Source organism: Molothrus aeneus, chromosome 15 (genome assembly GCF_037042795.1).
Source record: "Molothrus aeneus isolate 106 chromosome 15, BPBGC_Maene_1.0, whole genome shotgun sequence".
In the NCBI taxonomy this organism is placed as follows: Eukaryota; Metazoa; Chordata; class Aves; order Passeriformes; family Icteridae; genus Molothrus; species Molothrus aeneus.
In genome coordinates this window covers 296,608-310,181 of record NC_089660.1, presented here as the reverse complement: position 1 = coordinate 310,181, position 13,574 = coordinate 296,608, and the positions used below count along the sequence as shown (strand labels likewise).

At 39.4% G+C, this 13,574-nt stretch overlaps 1 protein-coding gene across 1 annotated transcript in view; it reads right to left on the bottom strand.

The window, feature by feature from the left end:
• Positions 1-13,574, bottom strand: part of JAKMIP2 (janus kinase and microtubule interacting protein 2) — a 38,539-nt gene that overhangs the window by 22,068 nt on the left and 2,897 nt on the right. Inside the window, exons 2-7 of the mRNA XM_066560403.1 lie at positions 6,362-6,625; positions 5,260-5,757; positions 3,836-4,045; positions 2,850-2,948; positions 1,989-2,135; positions 104-244 (exon numbers count right to left, since the gene is read on the bottom strand). Coding sequence (XP_066416500.1) covers positions 104-244; positions 1,989-2,135; positions 2,850-2,948; positions 3,836-4,045; positions 5,260-5,757; positions 6,362-6,490 — 1,224 coding nt within the window. The 5' untranslated portion in view covers positions 6,491-6,625. The remainder of the gene's footprint in view (positions 1-103; positions 245-1,988; positions 2,136-2,849; positions 2,949-3,835; positions 4,046-5,259; positions 5,758-6,361; positions 6,626-13,574) is intronic.

Genomic DNA, 13,574 nt, shown 5'->3' with positions numbered 1-13,574 from the left:
ACGTAAGGTATTAATGCTCAGACCTCTAGTTATAAGAAAAAATACTATCAGCGGTAAACTGTACACAGCAATCATTCCTGATTTCCTTGTGCTCTGGACATACCCTTGTTAACTCATCAATTATGTTCTGCTGTTCTATGACCTGAAGCTTTAAAAATTCAGTTTCTTGTTCCTCATTAGCCTGATCCAGGTCATTGAGAGATCTTAATTTCTTTAGAGGAGGATGTGATGTTATTTTTTCTCTCTGTGGTAAAAAGAAAAGATAAAAGAGATAAAATAAGATCCAGCAATTAAAAGACCACCTTTCAGTTAAAAACTAAACATCACCTTTCATTTAAACTATAGAGACCTTTAAATATGCTTCAGCTACACCATTTTTTTATTCATGTCCATCAGCACTTCTTAACAATAAAATAACACAGCATGGCTGAGTTCTTCAACCAGAACAACAAAGCTTTAGCTGTTTAGTTACCATGTGGCAACACAGCCCCTCCAGCCCTTAAAGGTCACATATCGTAGCCCTTCCTTGGCCATGCATCAAGATGCCACCACGTGTGGCAAATGGAGTTGAACCTGTCCAGTGGGTAGGCAGATAGTATCTACTCTCACGACCTCATGTCCTTACTGATATTCAATGTAGGACTGTACACAGTGAGGCAATGGAGCTGCTTTACTCATGTTAAAGACATGCATCCAGTCACACCAGGAGGAAAGGCAAAAACTGTGATAACAGATCTATTTTAATCACAGCTCAATATCCTGCCTGCTCCTGTGGGAAAGGAGATGGCTAAATCCTGTGAGAATTGCTCTAGCCACCAACAGCTTTCATGATTTGGGCATCCATAGTGTGAAGAGCAGATGTCAGGGAGCTAACTGAGCACGTATACACTGTGTCCACAGATATGCACCAGTGATGCTGCCCACTGATGCCTAATGCATGCAGATTCCCGAGTCCTTTCTCTTTACTGTGGGAGACTTCAAGCGACTGTGATCTGCACTGCCACAGCTGTGGAAGAATAATTCTGACCCATGACACCTGCAATAAGTTTATCTGTCTTCTAGGCACGGGTAAATTGCAGAGTCCTTAGTGGATTAACTGTGTAACACTAAAGTCTGTTTTCTGTGGGACAGGAAAGTTAATCTGATCACCTCTGCCTAATCAGCAGGAAAGCTGCTCCCATTGCAGGGCACTTGCCTGCTCAGGACAGTGGCTACTACAGGTCAGGGCAAGGTCCATGGACACCTTTAGCAAGGGAAGTCGTCTCAGTCTGCCAGCTTACATCTGGCAACCTAGAACATCCACCTCCTTTTTCATTAATGCCAAAACCACATCAGTGCGTGTGTCGGAATATAGGGCCTGGAAGCAGACTGATAATCAAGGCAATCCCATCTGAAGGATATACAAACATAACTGTTTTGACCCCACTTCATTTGGCCCTGACATGGGAAATGTATAGCCCTAACTAAATTTAAACACCACCATTCTTCCTTTCTCATATCCACCTACCACGCATATATTTTATGGAAAGATTCTATGTGCTTAGTGCCATACCTTAAGTTTACTTTGTCATCATCAGCTCTAAAAGGAACATGTACATGATGTAAGAACATAATTCCGGCTGAAAACATCTTAACAGCTTCCTTTTTGAGTTCCAGATAAAAAATAGCACAGTAGGACATGCCTCAAGTATATAACATTTTCCTCTTTCGTTTTTTTGAAATGATTGACACTCAATATTCTAACTTTGAAAATATAATTAACTGTGATTATACATTCATGTAAATATATTGCCCATGTATGCATAATACACAATGTTATAGTATGTAAATCTGTAATAATACAGACCAAAACATGGCTCTATCTTAGCAATAGTATTACACATTATATATAATGCATATTCTCTATTCATATACATCATGCATTATGCAGATGTGGCCACCAACACACAGATCCCCCAGTAATAATCATTTTGCTCTTCAGTACCAACCATTTCTATATTTTCTTTAGTGACTGCTTTGAGTTTATCTTCCATGCGCTGCAAAGACTGCATAAGTTCATCATTTCTCTTCGTGAGGCACTTGTTCTTTTCCAGAAGAGGTTTACATTGTTTCTCAGCTTCTCGGACACGCTTCAACTGGATTGATAATAGCAATTAATAATTGTCATGAGAGACACATGAATATACTTGTAATTTGCAATCTTGACATCTATTTTGCAATTATGACATAAAGAACATTGAAGCTGGCTAAACTGATATGAAAGGAGTGCATTAAGATTTCTAGCTCAGGAATAAAAAAACCCATCAAGAGTTCAATTTATCACCCTCATCCTTAAGCAGAGAAGTAGGAATATAAACAGGTTAAATAGCCAGGGTCCTGATTCAACACACAGATATCACCACAGAGTAGAAAATCAGATAAAGGGATCAATTCAAAGTTGCCAATTCTTCCTAGACTCAGTACTTCACTATTTTCAACCTGGTCAAATACTGGACTACAGACCTAACAGACGTTATTTCATTTACAAGGTAAGTCTCAGTGCGTATAAGGTAAGTCACCAAGCACATGTTGTGTGCTCAAAGGAGGGAACAGAAGCATTACACAGAATCCTACAAGCCTTGCTGCCTCAACCTCTGCTGTGATTTTGTATTCACGTAATTTCAATTACGTTTTATTGTTAAATTACTATTTTATTCTAGGATAAAAAGTCCTCTTCAGCCTCCTGAGTGACGGGCCTGTTGGATGGACAAGGCATGTTCATCACCAGCTTTACCCTTGGATCCTCCCCCTCTTTGCCTTTCCCCACGGCTCTCAACCTCCTCTGTCTGCCAGTGCAAAAGCTCACATACCAGCTCATTTCGTTCATCAACGAGCAACGTGTTCCGGTCTTCCAGCTTCCGTATGGTGGCATTCAGCTCTGCTATCCTCTTCTGGTTTCTGCGCAAGTCCTGTGCATGGGCAACAATGTCACGCAGTTACTGATTCTCTTCAAAATACATGCTTGGGGAAAGAATCCTTAAAAAAACAGTCAATCTAAGCTGTCATCACCAACAAATTATCTTTACGGACTTTCAGAGTACTGAATATGTTGGCAAATATATATATATATTTAGGAGAAAGCATCTGGTTAGGGGATACTTTAATTGAAAATTTTAAGCCATTAAAAAAAATTAAGAGAAAACAACCAAACAGATGATAAATTTTTATGACAGAGATAAAAAAGCTAAAAGATTCTAATTTTTCTTCCCTTTTCCTATAGATTGCTTCTATTAGCTGAGCCACTGCCTCAGGTGAAAAAGCTAGGACAACCCTTTCTGTATCAATTACATTTATTTTCTTATTTCTCATTTGTATATATGAAAATATGATTTTAAATATGCATTGGTTGTGTAGACATCTTCTGTTTAGTCACACAATGGGTGACTTGTGTGCTTTGTGAATGACACCCAAGGGCTGTCTGTGGGAAACAGACAAAGAGGAGGATCTCCTAAGGGTCTCACAGATTCTCCACACCCAGCGTTTTCCTTGCCCCTCCCTGCTCATCCTTGTAATTCTATCTGGTTATGAGGATGCATGTTCTAGGTAGTTAGGTTCATCGATGATTCTTTCAAAAGGGCACTGATTATTTAGGATGTGTTATACTTGTGACTAGAACAACTGATGAAAACCAGCAGTACAAAGTTTTGTCCAACTAGCATGCCCTCTGAAGACTCTATGGACATTAACTTGTCTGTAGTGAATGACTGGGAATGTTTTCCTAGGGCCTGAGAAGGTATGTCAGAAAGAAACACACATCCACGCTACTGTTTTGCAGAGACCAGTAAAACCTGCATACAGGGCTGCTGCAGTGCTCCGAACCATCTCCAGCCCTTCCTGGGATCTCTCTCTTGGGACTGCTCATGTTACACTCTGCCTCCTTCACCAAAAAGAGCTGTTCATCCAGAGCTTCCTTTTGCAGCTGCAGCTTCTGCACATAGCCTGTCTGTGTCTCCAGTTCTTTCTCCAATGAAAATATGATCCTGTCTTTAGCCTTGATCTCATCCATCTGAATGAAAGAAACACCAGAACAATATTACCACGTGAAGGCAACACATTTCTCCAATTTGTATTGTGTGATTTACTTAAGAGCAGTGATCACCCCTCAAATCTGCTCTACCATACTGCACCAGGCCTGTAAAACAGCACAGTCTGAGCCATACCCATAATTTGGCACAGGAGCACATTCATTGAGCATTTTGGCAACACAAGAACACAAGAATACACCTCTAGGATGCAGACTGAATTTGGGGGGGGGGGGGGGGTGGGTGGCCAGTGGTATCATTCTTGACAGTTTAAATTCCCATTTATTTTACTTAAATTGTAAATTCTCGAATTCCAATTTTCAAGCTCAACTTTCTACCGTTACAAGCAGGTCCAGCTCTCCACACGACAGTGTGTCATGGTTCTGGGCAGGACAAGGTTAATTTTTGCAATAGCCAGAGGTTATTCTATATCATCTCATGTCATTTTCTGGGCATGGGGGAAGGACTCCCTTCTGGATGAGGGTAGCATGGCTGTGGTCGGGTCACAGGCTCCACGATGAGCATTTTGCACCTAAGTTCACTCTCCTCTCTCATGTACATATTTCATTGCTGTTTCCATCCAAGTGGTCTTACTTCAATTCATGATCTCATCTTTACCTTTTGTACCTCCAATTCTCCTCTCTAGCCCACTGCAGGGAATGGGGGGTGAGCAAGTGTCAGTATGGTTTGGAAAGTCAAAGTGGGAGCACAAATTGGGAAGTTTCTAAACCATGACACAGGGAAACAATGCACTTTGCTGGTGTGAGCTTCCTTTTGTTCATTTTCCACAAAAATTACTGAAGGTTACACCAAGGCCAACCTAAAAGATTTCTCCTCTCCTGCTATGTTTTATTGTGTTTAGGATACTATAACACAGACTGGAGAAACCAAAAAGCTGCAAGTGCAGATGCAAATGCTCTTTATCTAACCCTTTGCACGTTGCGTGTATTAACAAATCAGAGAGCCAGATCCTCGTGGATTAGACCAATCACTCTCCTAATTTAAGCTGTTAACTGCCATAACAGTGTTATAGCTGACTCATTGTGATCTATTTATTTCTGACAAATGACAGTGCGAAATCTGTAAAACGTTTTCAAAGTGAGTTGCATTGCAAGAGATCTGTTACGCAGAAAGCTGAGACAAAAAATGTAAACTCAGTGCAGCCTAAGAGAACACATGAACTGTTTTGATTACTGACCAGGCGTCGAATATCCCTTTCACTCTCCCATTTGATCTTGGAAATGGCCTCTTGGTGGGACTGATGCTCACTCCGAAGATCGCCTGCCTTGATCTTGTCAGCCTGGATCATATTGTTAAGGGCCTCATCTACCTGCTTTTTGGCAGACTTCAGTTCAGTAATTTCCTGCAGAAGCTTAAGGCGCTCAGAGTCAAACTGTTTCCTGGCCTCTTCACGAGCCTCAATAGTCAGCGCAGTCCGTACTTTATCACTGCTCCCATCCCGCAGTGCACACAGCGCCGACTTCAGGCGCTGGATTTCACTGTCTCGGACTTTCACCATTCTCGTCATCTCTTGCTCATGCTGTTTGATGAGGTTCTCCCTCACAGCCTGCAGCTCCTTCATTTTCTCTTCATGGAGTTTGGCTTTTAGCTCTGTGATCTGCACGGTCTGCTTGCGTTGCTCCACTTCACGGATACGCTTCGTTTCTTGAGTCTTTTCTCTTTCGAGCTTAGCAACCTACATTAAGATAAAATGAAAGTCATCTGCTGCCAACATAACATTATCAAAACAAGTCCACCCAGACACATCCATGTCAAATTGAGAAAAAACCCCACTGAGACCCTATACAATCCTCCATCTTTCTAAAACGAAATATAGGCCAGCTCCTGAGGTATTCACATAGATTATATTGTCCTTACTCAAACAAAAACCTCTCTCTTCTCCAGGTGTCCTGCCTCACACAATGATGCTACATGTACTTTTAATATTTCCTTCAGAAGTAAGACTCCACATATATGTGTGCATTTGTGTAAAAGCTTTTTAACCCAGAAGTCAAATTCACCAGAAAATTGGAGGGCTCAGAAAAAGCAAAATTCCTACAACTTTCACAGACTGCTCCATTTGAGGGCCAGAGGTTTCTCCAACTTGTAGCTCAGTAAAATGGAGTCTTTTCCAGGGAAGTCATAGGACATCCATAGTAAATGTTTTAAGTTGGGAAAGAATCAGACCACTTTTTTTAGGAAAGAGTTGTGTGACCTCTGTTGAATTCTGTGCTACTATTTTTTCCACGTGTTTGCCTTCTTCAGCAGACACTTTTATTTAAAACTGAACTGTCACTCACCTTAGATTTCTCCTGATGCAGCTCAATTTGAATGTCTGTTAGCTTAGTCCTGAGGTCCTCATTGGCAGCCTGTAGGGCAACAATCAGTGCCTCAGGCTTTTCGCCCTTGCTCCGTCCTTTTTTTGACATGGTTTTTTATCAGAGAGTCCACACGTTTATTTCAAATATGGATTGCCATCTTCTTCTGTTCCTTTCAGTGTCAGTTAGGTCAGCAACTACTGCGTGACATTCCTTAAGGTCCTTGACTCAGCTGCTTTGGAAGCCCTGTTAAGAAATAAGACGTACTATTATCTGTCAGCAGATGCTGCATCTGGACAGCTCACATGCTTACAGAACACAACAGAGCACTCCCATCTCCAAAACACTGCAATCTTTGCCTGAAAACCTACAAGGCAGATCGAGGCACAATCATGCTTCTGAACACCAGCCTGCCACACTTTTGGGAATTCCATGCTTGCCCTTTCCTGTTCTTAGAAAGGGGCACCATGCATTGAAGACAGGTGTTCATTTACCATAAAGATTAGTGCTACTGAGAGTGCGAGACTGGAAGGGACAGGTTATTTACTCCAATCCTTGCAGTCTGAGGTAACCACAAACCAGATGCTTTAATCTCAAGAATCTACCAACAATATCATTCTCTTCCCCTTCTCAACCCCTGATCCTCTTCAAGATCCTGTGCCAAACTCAAAGACTCTCCACAACACTGCTACCATCTGTCACAAGAGGAATAGGCAAGTGAAGTCCTCAATCAGCATTCCAGGTCTCTATGGAAGCAGAAAACTACTAACATGCAAGGGCCTGTTTACACTAGAAATTGTCCCCATGGAGTGAGAAATTAATGCCTACGCCTTTTGGAGGATTAAGATCCTAATTTACAAATGAGGCAAGAAATGACAATATCACACTGTAGTCTAGCAACTGAGGTTTTAACATCTGGTTATGAACAGTAAAAAATAAAATTCTGGACAAACATCATCATTATCCCTGTATTCATTTTAATTTTATAGCATTATTATTCCCATTTGTGGCCCCTAGCTGAAATAATGTTTGGAGATGTGGTATATCAGTTTGGAGATAGGCAAAGTGCTGAAACATTAAGACTGCAAAGAACGGGACAGAGCACAGTGTAGTAGTGGTAGTGATGAAATTTCCCAGCAATAATAATTAGTGCTCCAGTGCTAGATTCCAGGTAAGCTTTCCTCCATTATTGTCAGGTTGCACATTAATTTTTTATATTTTATTCGCTTTGGGTACAAAACAGAATTATCATGTCCCATGTTAAAACAGAAGAGACCTCCAAATATGAAAGACTGTTTAACTCAACAAAAACTTGCACACATCAGTTATAATTTTCTGCTTTCTGAGGGCAAGAACAGACAGAAACCCTAACTCGTACATGTGCTCCTCCCAACATCTTGCTCTCAGACACTTGGTTCTGCTCAAAGAGTGGCTCCACTGTGAAGGGAATTTACCTATGTGAACAAGCAAAAACTCTGATCTAAACTTGTTTTTCTCTGAGCCCAGAGCCAGCATTTCAGCTCTTGCCAAGACAACAATTAACATGCTAATTTGGAAACCCACTGACCCAACTCTCCATCAGGAAAAGAGAGCTGTGATTCAGGTTAGGTAACTCTAACATGAGGGGATGCTCCAAATCACAACTGCTGATCCAAGCACCCTGGCTCTAGATCCCAATCCTCACTCTAGAACCAGAACTTCAGAATGTGGCAAGCATGATGAGAGTATTATGAGAAACTTTTTCATCCTTGGCAAATTCTCATGACCTTTCTGAGCTTCACCATCTCTGCCAACAATCTGCAACAATTCTGAGAGAGGCATTTTCTACTCCCGCAAAATGATGAAAATCCCTTGGAACTAGAGGAGCAGTTAAAATGCTTACCTGCTGGAAATTCCAGTAGCCAGATTGGATTCACACTTGTTGATTGATCCGGCCTTAGGCAATACTCTAAGGAAATAGTATTTCAACATAAGCCAAATCCCATTACTGCAACAACGGGAATACACAACTCCCTGTGCCTCCAAAATCTGTCTCATTTGCCTAGTGGGATTTGAATGAATCCTAAATTAAGTCTTTGCTTTGGATTTTATTTACCAGGTTTCATCTATGTTTTGCATTTTTCAGAATAAAATTCAACCCCTAATTACTGCATACCATTCTCTGTGTGTTACGACACATAACAAAATACATAATTAATGAAAACTGTGATTAAAAGCATGAGTTACATTATTTTAGTATTTCATCATAATTCAGCATGTCAACATCAACTCAAAAACTCAGCTCAGACTTGACAAACAGCTCTTCAGGACAAATCCTAACCACCCTCTGATTTTGACTGCACAAAAATCACTGTATTGTAGTTAGATTTCTAATCAATACCATAATAATTTTCAGGAATATTAAAGTACCTTCTGAACCGAGCTCACAATATCCCTTGGATATGAGGCTCTATACAAGGAATACGGGATGAATCTGGTGCTGCTAGGCTGCTCATGCTAAAATTACCATTGGCCCTTGCTCTAAAACAGAACCAAAAAAGCCCTATCCAAGCTGATGACTCCATGGAAACAGTAAAAAGGGTACAGAAGCATTATTGTTACCCGCAGCAAAGCTAAGCAGATTTGTTAAAACAATATTCTAGTATTTTGTGGCTAAAATACCATCTGTCTCTTTCTCACACAGTTATTTTCCTAGAAGCTGGCATAACACAATGCACGCAGAGAACACTAACAGTGATAAAGAAAATCCTGCCCTATCCTAAAAGCAAGTGGACATTTCTCAGAATCAGAACTTTTTGCCATAAGATGCAAATGCATACTGACTGGAGGCTCTACTTAAGAATGGCAGGATTGTCAGAACAAGGACAAGCTCTAACAACCTGCTCCGCTCACTGCAAGATGGGGGCCTAACAAAACATTTTAGTGGTTTTGTACTTTGCACATTATTTTATGCAAGTGGATCACATTCAACCAACAGAACATGCACCACCTAGAAGAGAAATACTTCAATTCATGGAGTTCATTGTATCAGCCTCTCCTTGATTCGATTTTAACAACCCAACAAAACCCTGTTTTATTTCATTGAAATGCATATAAACGAGAAAACAACAGAGAGGGAAAGCCCATGTCCCAGATCCTTCTCCTGAAATCCCTTCCTTTTCCTTCTAAAGCTATATGAATGATCACCTCTTGTCTTACAGATACCAGAGGAAAGTATCTTACATTCACTACTAAAAATTGTCAGATATTTAAGTAATTTCTCTACTTAAAGGAATAAGGTTAACTTTGGAAGTTTTTGCCATTTTTACCTCAGGTCTTGATACAGCCGATAAACACAGACATTGGTTTCAGAACAGATTTTTAAAAAAATCTGTACTCTGGCCTCCCACATTCACTTTTAACAATACAATGAACTGTTTTCTTTTTTTGAATACCTTACTTCCAACTAGATTGCTACCTTCTTGCAGTTTCTTATCAACTTGCAGTTCAATATAGCTTAAAAAATGTATTTTCTTCTCCCACTCTATTGCTATCTATCAATGCCTTAAAGAACCTCATGTACACATTGCTCTAATTTCACGTGTCCTGTATCCCTCTTGCCTTTTTCTTCCATTTTCTGTGAAAAGAGTATGGATGTTCCCATTACCAGGGAAGTTCAGCAAAATCAGAACTAGCAGTTTATCTCTTCACATTAACTTTCTAGTAGAAATGTAAACACATCTTTTAATTAGTCATTTCTATACATCGTTTAGACTCAAAATACCTCTAAAAATAAAAACATTACAAGCAATAGTTTTTTCGCATTTGCAAATTGTTGTGAATCTTACCCCTCTATCATATGAGGAAAGATATGTTCCTTTGTCATCCCTACAGGCTGTGAACTCTTTAAGAATGGTCTGAAACAACAGAAATCTTTTCCACCAGTGTCACAGCTCAGCTGAGAAAAAAATACCCGTCATGCTTTGCCTGTTTCCCAACAAAACAATCCAAATTAAAACATACCATATAGTACCATACATGCTGACTTAGGTAGCTCTGCTCATAATGGGAAGAACAGAACTTGACAAATAAACAACTAGAATTAAGTGAAACTCATGTTAAATGTAGCATTATCCTTACACTTTACTATTTAAAAAGTACCCCTGAAAATTTACAGGATGATATTTAGCTGAACTCTGCTGCTTTATAAATGAAAGCACCACCTTCCATTTGTATCATGATGACCAGGGCAGCAGCACTCTCCTCCCATATAAGTAGGTGATGAACTGATTTCTGAGCTGGAAAAGGTGTAAGCATGAAACACCACCCACTAGATCCAGCTGAGATGCATGATGTGACAAAGCACAAAAAAAATTAAGACATTTCAATTATAAGGCATTCAGGAGAAGGTGCAGTTTTTCATTAAGGCTGAAACCAGAAAAATATTCTATGGTAATTTCAGAGAGATTTGAATAAGCATTAAGCTATTGTATATAATTTCAAATAAATTTCCAAGGACAATGCTTAAATCCTCATTGAGTTCACCCAACATAGGCTACCATGCTGGTCACAGATACCCACCGCATATTCCAAGGAAACAGCAACATGTAGGTCACGCTGCAACCCACAAAAATCCATGGCATAATGCAGAAGGGATCTGCAAGCAGCCTTGCTGGACATGGCTGGGGCAGTGATCCAACCACAGCAAAGGCACAGATGTTTGTCAGCTGTCCAGTGTGCCTCTGAAACAGGTACTGGACACACACAAAACTTACAGGTTTATTCCTGAAAGCGCTTCCTAATTAATTACAGAGTCTTTCCTTAAGTTATAAGCTACCAAACAGTAACCAGCACAATTATTCTTTCAGATGTAAATAATCCAATCTTTTTCCAGTGCAACAGTCCCCACATACTCTTTGTTTGCCTAAGACTTATTGTAACTGAGCACAATTTCCTGTCAGAGAGGGGACATGAAAAGGGGATATTATTAAGGGCTATATTAAATAAGACAGATTCTCAAAAAATGACTGCATCTCATTTTGTTCCTCACCAATGCACAGAGATGGAATAGAGCATCTTACAGAACCCTAAATATTAAGTACAAATAAATACAGGGAAAAGAAACCCCAAGGACTTAACTACAAATCACAGAACATAAAACAAAAATCACATTCATGTTCATGAAGATCTAAGTGTATGTTATGTATTAACATCATCATAAGTCTTTTCATAATTTTTGTATACCAAGCCTACCCCAAATACATGCCAAACAGTACAGTATTGATTCTAATTAATTTCTATCACGTGTAACATTTAGAGTTCTTAGTATTTTGCTTACATTATAGAAATGAAAAATTAAAAGTATTTCTGCACCCATTAAAAAAATCAGCTTAGTGAATATTAGCAAACCAGTGCACATACAGGGGAAAAAAAATCCAGAAGCCCCGACACCACCATTTCTCACAACTTTATACGCTCACTCATTACTGTTACCCTAAACCACCTGGTACCTCAATGCGATTTTCAACAACTGTTTTTTCTTCTTTTCAGTTTTAATTTCCATGTTATTTAGGCCCTTTGTTTACAATCCATGTAACATAAGGTTTAACAGGTCTTTCCCTTAAGCACTTTGAGAAGTATTGTAATATCCAATTTCAAAAAAAATAAACTAATAGCTTGAGAAATGGAGTATGGGATGAAGATATTACCTTCTGGATGGAGATGGAAGAAATGCACAAAATAAAAATGTGAGCCAACATGCATTTTAGCATCAGCTGCTCTCAATTAATTCAAAAAATTCATTATTTTTTATAAAATAATCTGAGATGCTGTTATACTTTGCATTATCATTTTTAACATAAAAGAAGATCTGCCATACTAGCTATACCAGACTAGCTCTTCTAGCCTAACAATTTTCTCAAGCACTGAGTCAAGTCAATTTTCTCAAGCAATCAGTCTGCTTTATTATTTGAGTACATTTAATCCAAAGTTAGAAAAAGAACTGTAGTCTATCTAATCTTCATTTACATTCCTTATTTGTTGGTATTTGTTAAACTTTTAACTAAGAAGGTTTCACTGCACAGCTGTGTACTAAAGTGTGTGCTGCACTTGTGTGCCTCTTGTGAAATGCCACTGTGTGGATGGTCACATACATCAGTTCACTTTACTTCTCTTGTGACCATGGCTGATGCACACTGTTCAACACAGGAAAATGCGATGTCCAAGTATGATCTTCTAGAGAAAGCACAGATCCTAAAGTTTACAGGATGAGTGATGGTTTCTCAGCAACCCACAGTGATCCAAATGCATGGCAAGCAAACCATACAGCATCACCACTTCTAGCAAGAAGAACTGAAAGCCCATGTTCCTGAAAATACTCCATGTTTTATTTTTCCTTTCCACTTCATTGGATGTTTCAGAGAACCAAACTGCAGACTATGATCCACTCTGCTGTGTCATTTCCAAAGAAGCTGTGTTTACGCTCATTTGACCTGACAGCGTTCAGTGTGGCCACACCACAGAGCTTTCTCATGGTTCTTCTAGCGCGCTGTTGAATTTTCTATTTAGAGCCCTACCTCCTGGAGCAAAGATTTCTAGTCCTCGTATTTTAAAGGAGAAATTCAAACAAACTTTAAAGATACAGAAACTAGAAGTACTACCAAAATTACATTTTTCTACCCTCATAGATTCTGGATTTTGAGAGCTGATGACAGAGAACTGTACAGATGCTTTGCACAGACCTATAAAGAGAAGGTAGCAGGGAATCCACCTCTGAAGATGGGAAGATAAATTCGCTATAATCTGATAAAGACCTGACCTTGAAGGGATATAGATTCATAGAGGAGCTTTGAAGATGTTACCTGCTTGGAGGCTATTGATTTGAAAACACATAATGCAAACATGTAATTATAAATTCAAGTAAATAATATTAACATAAATATTTTTTAAATTTGGTTTTTAAAACAAGAACATTTGGTTTGCAGTCTTGTAGTACAAATATTGCACTGCCATGCACAAAGATTAAAGAGAAATCTGATGGATGTAGAAGATACAACATCACTGGAAAGTGATTCAAAATTCGGGCATCAGGCAAGGGTTATTTTGCTGCCTCACAACTTCACAAAGCCAATAGAAAGCAAAATATTTACCACTATTAAAAATTACCATGACTGAGTAGTGAAAGCATCTTCAGGCTCTCACAGTTTGGTTAAAAAGA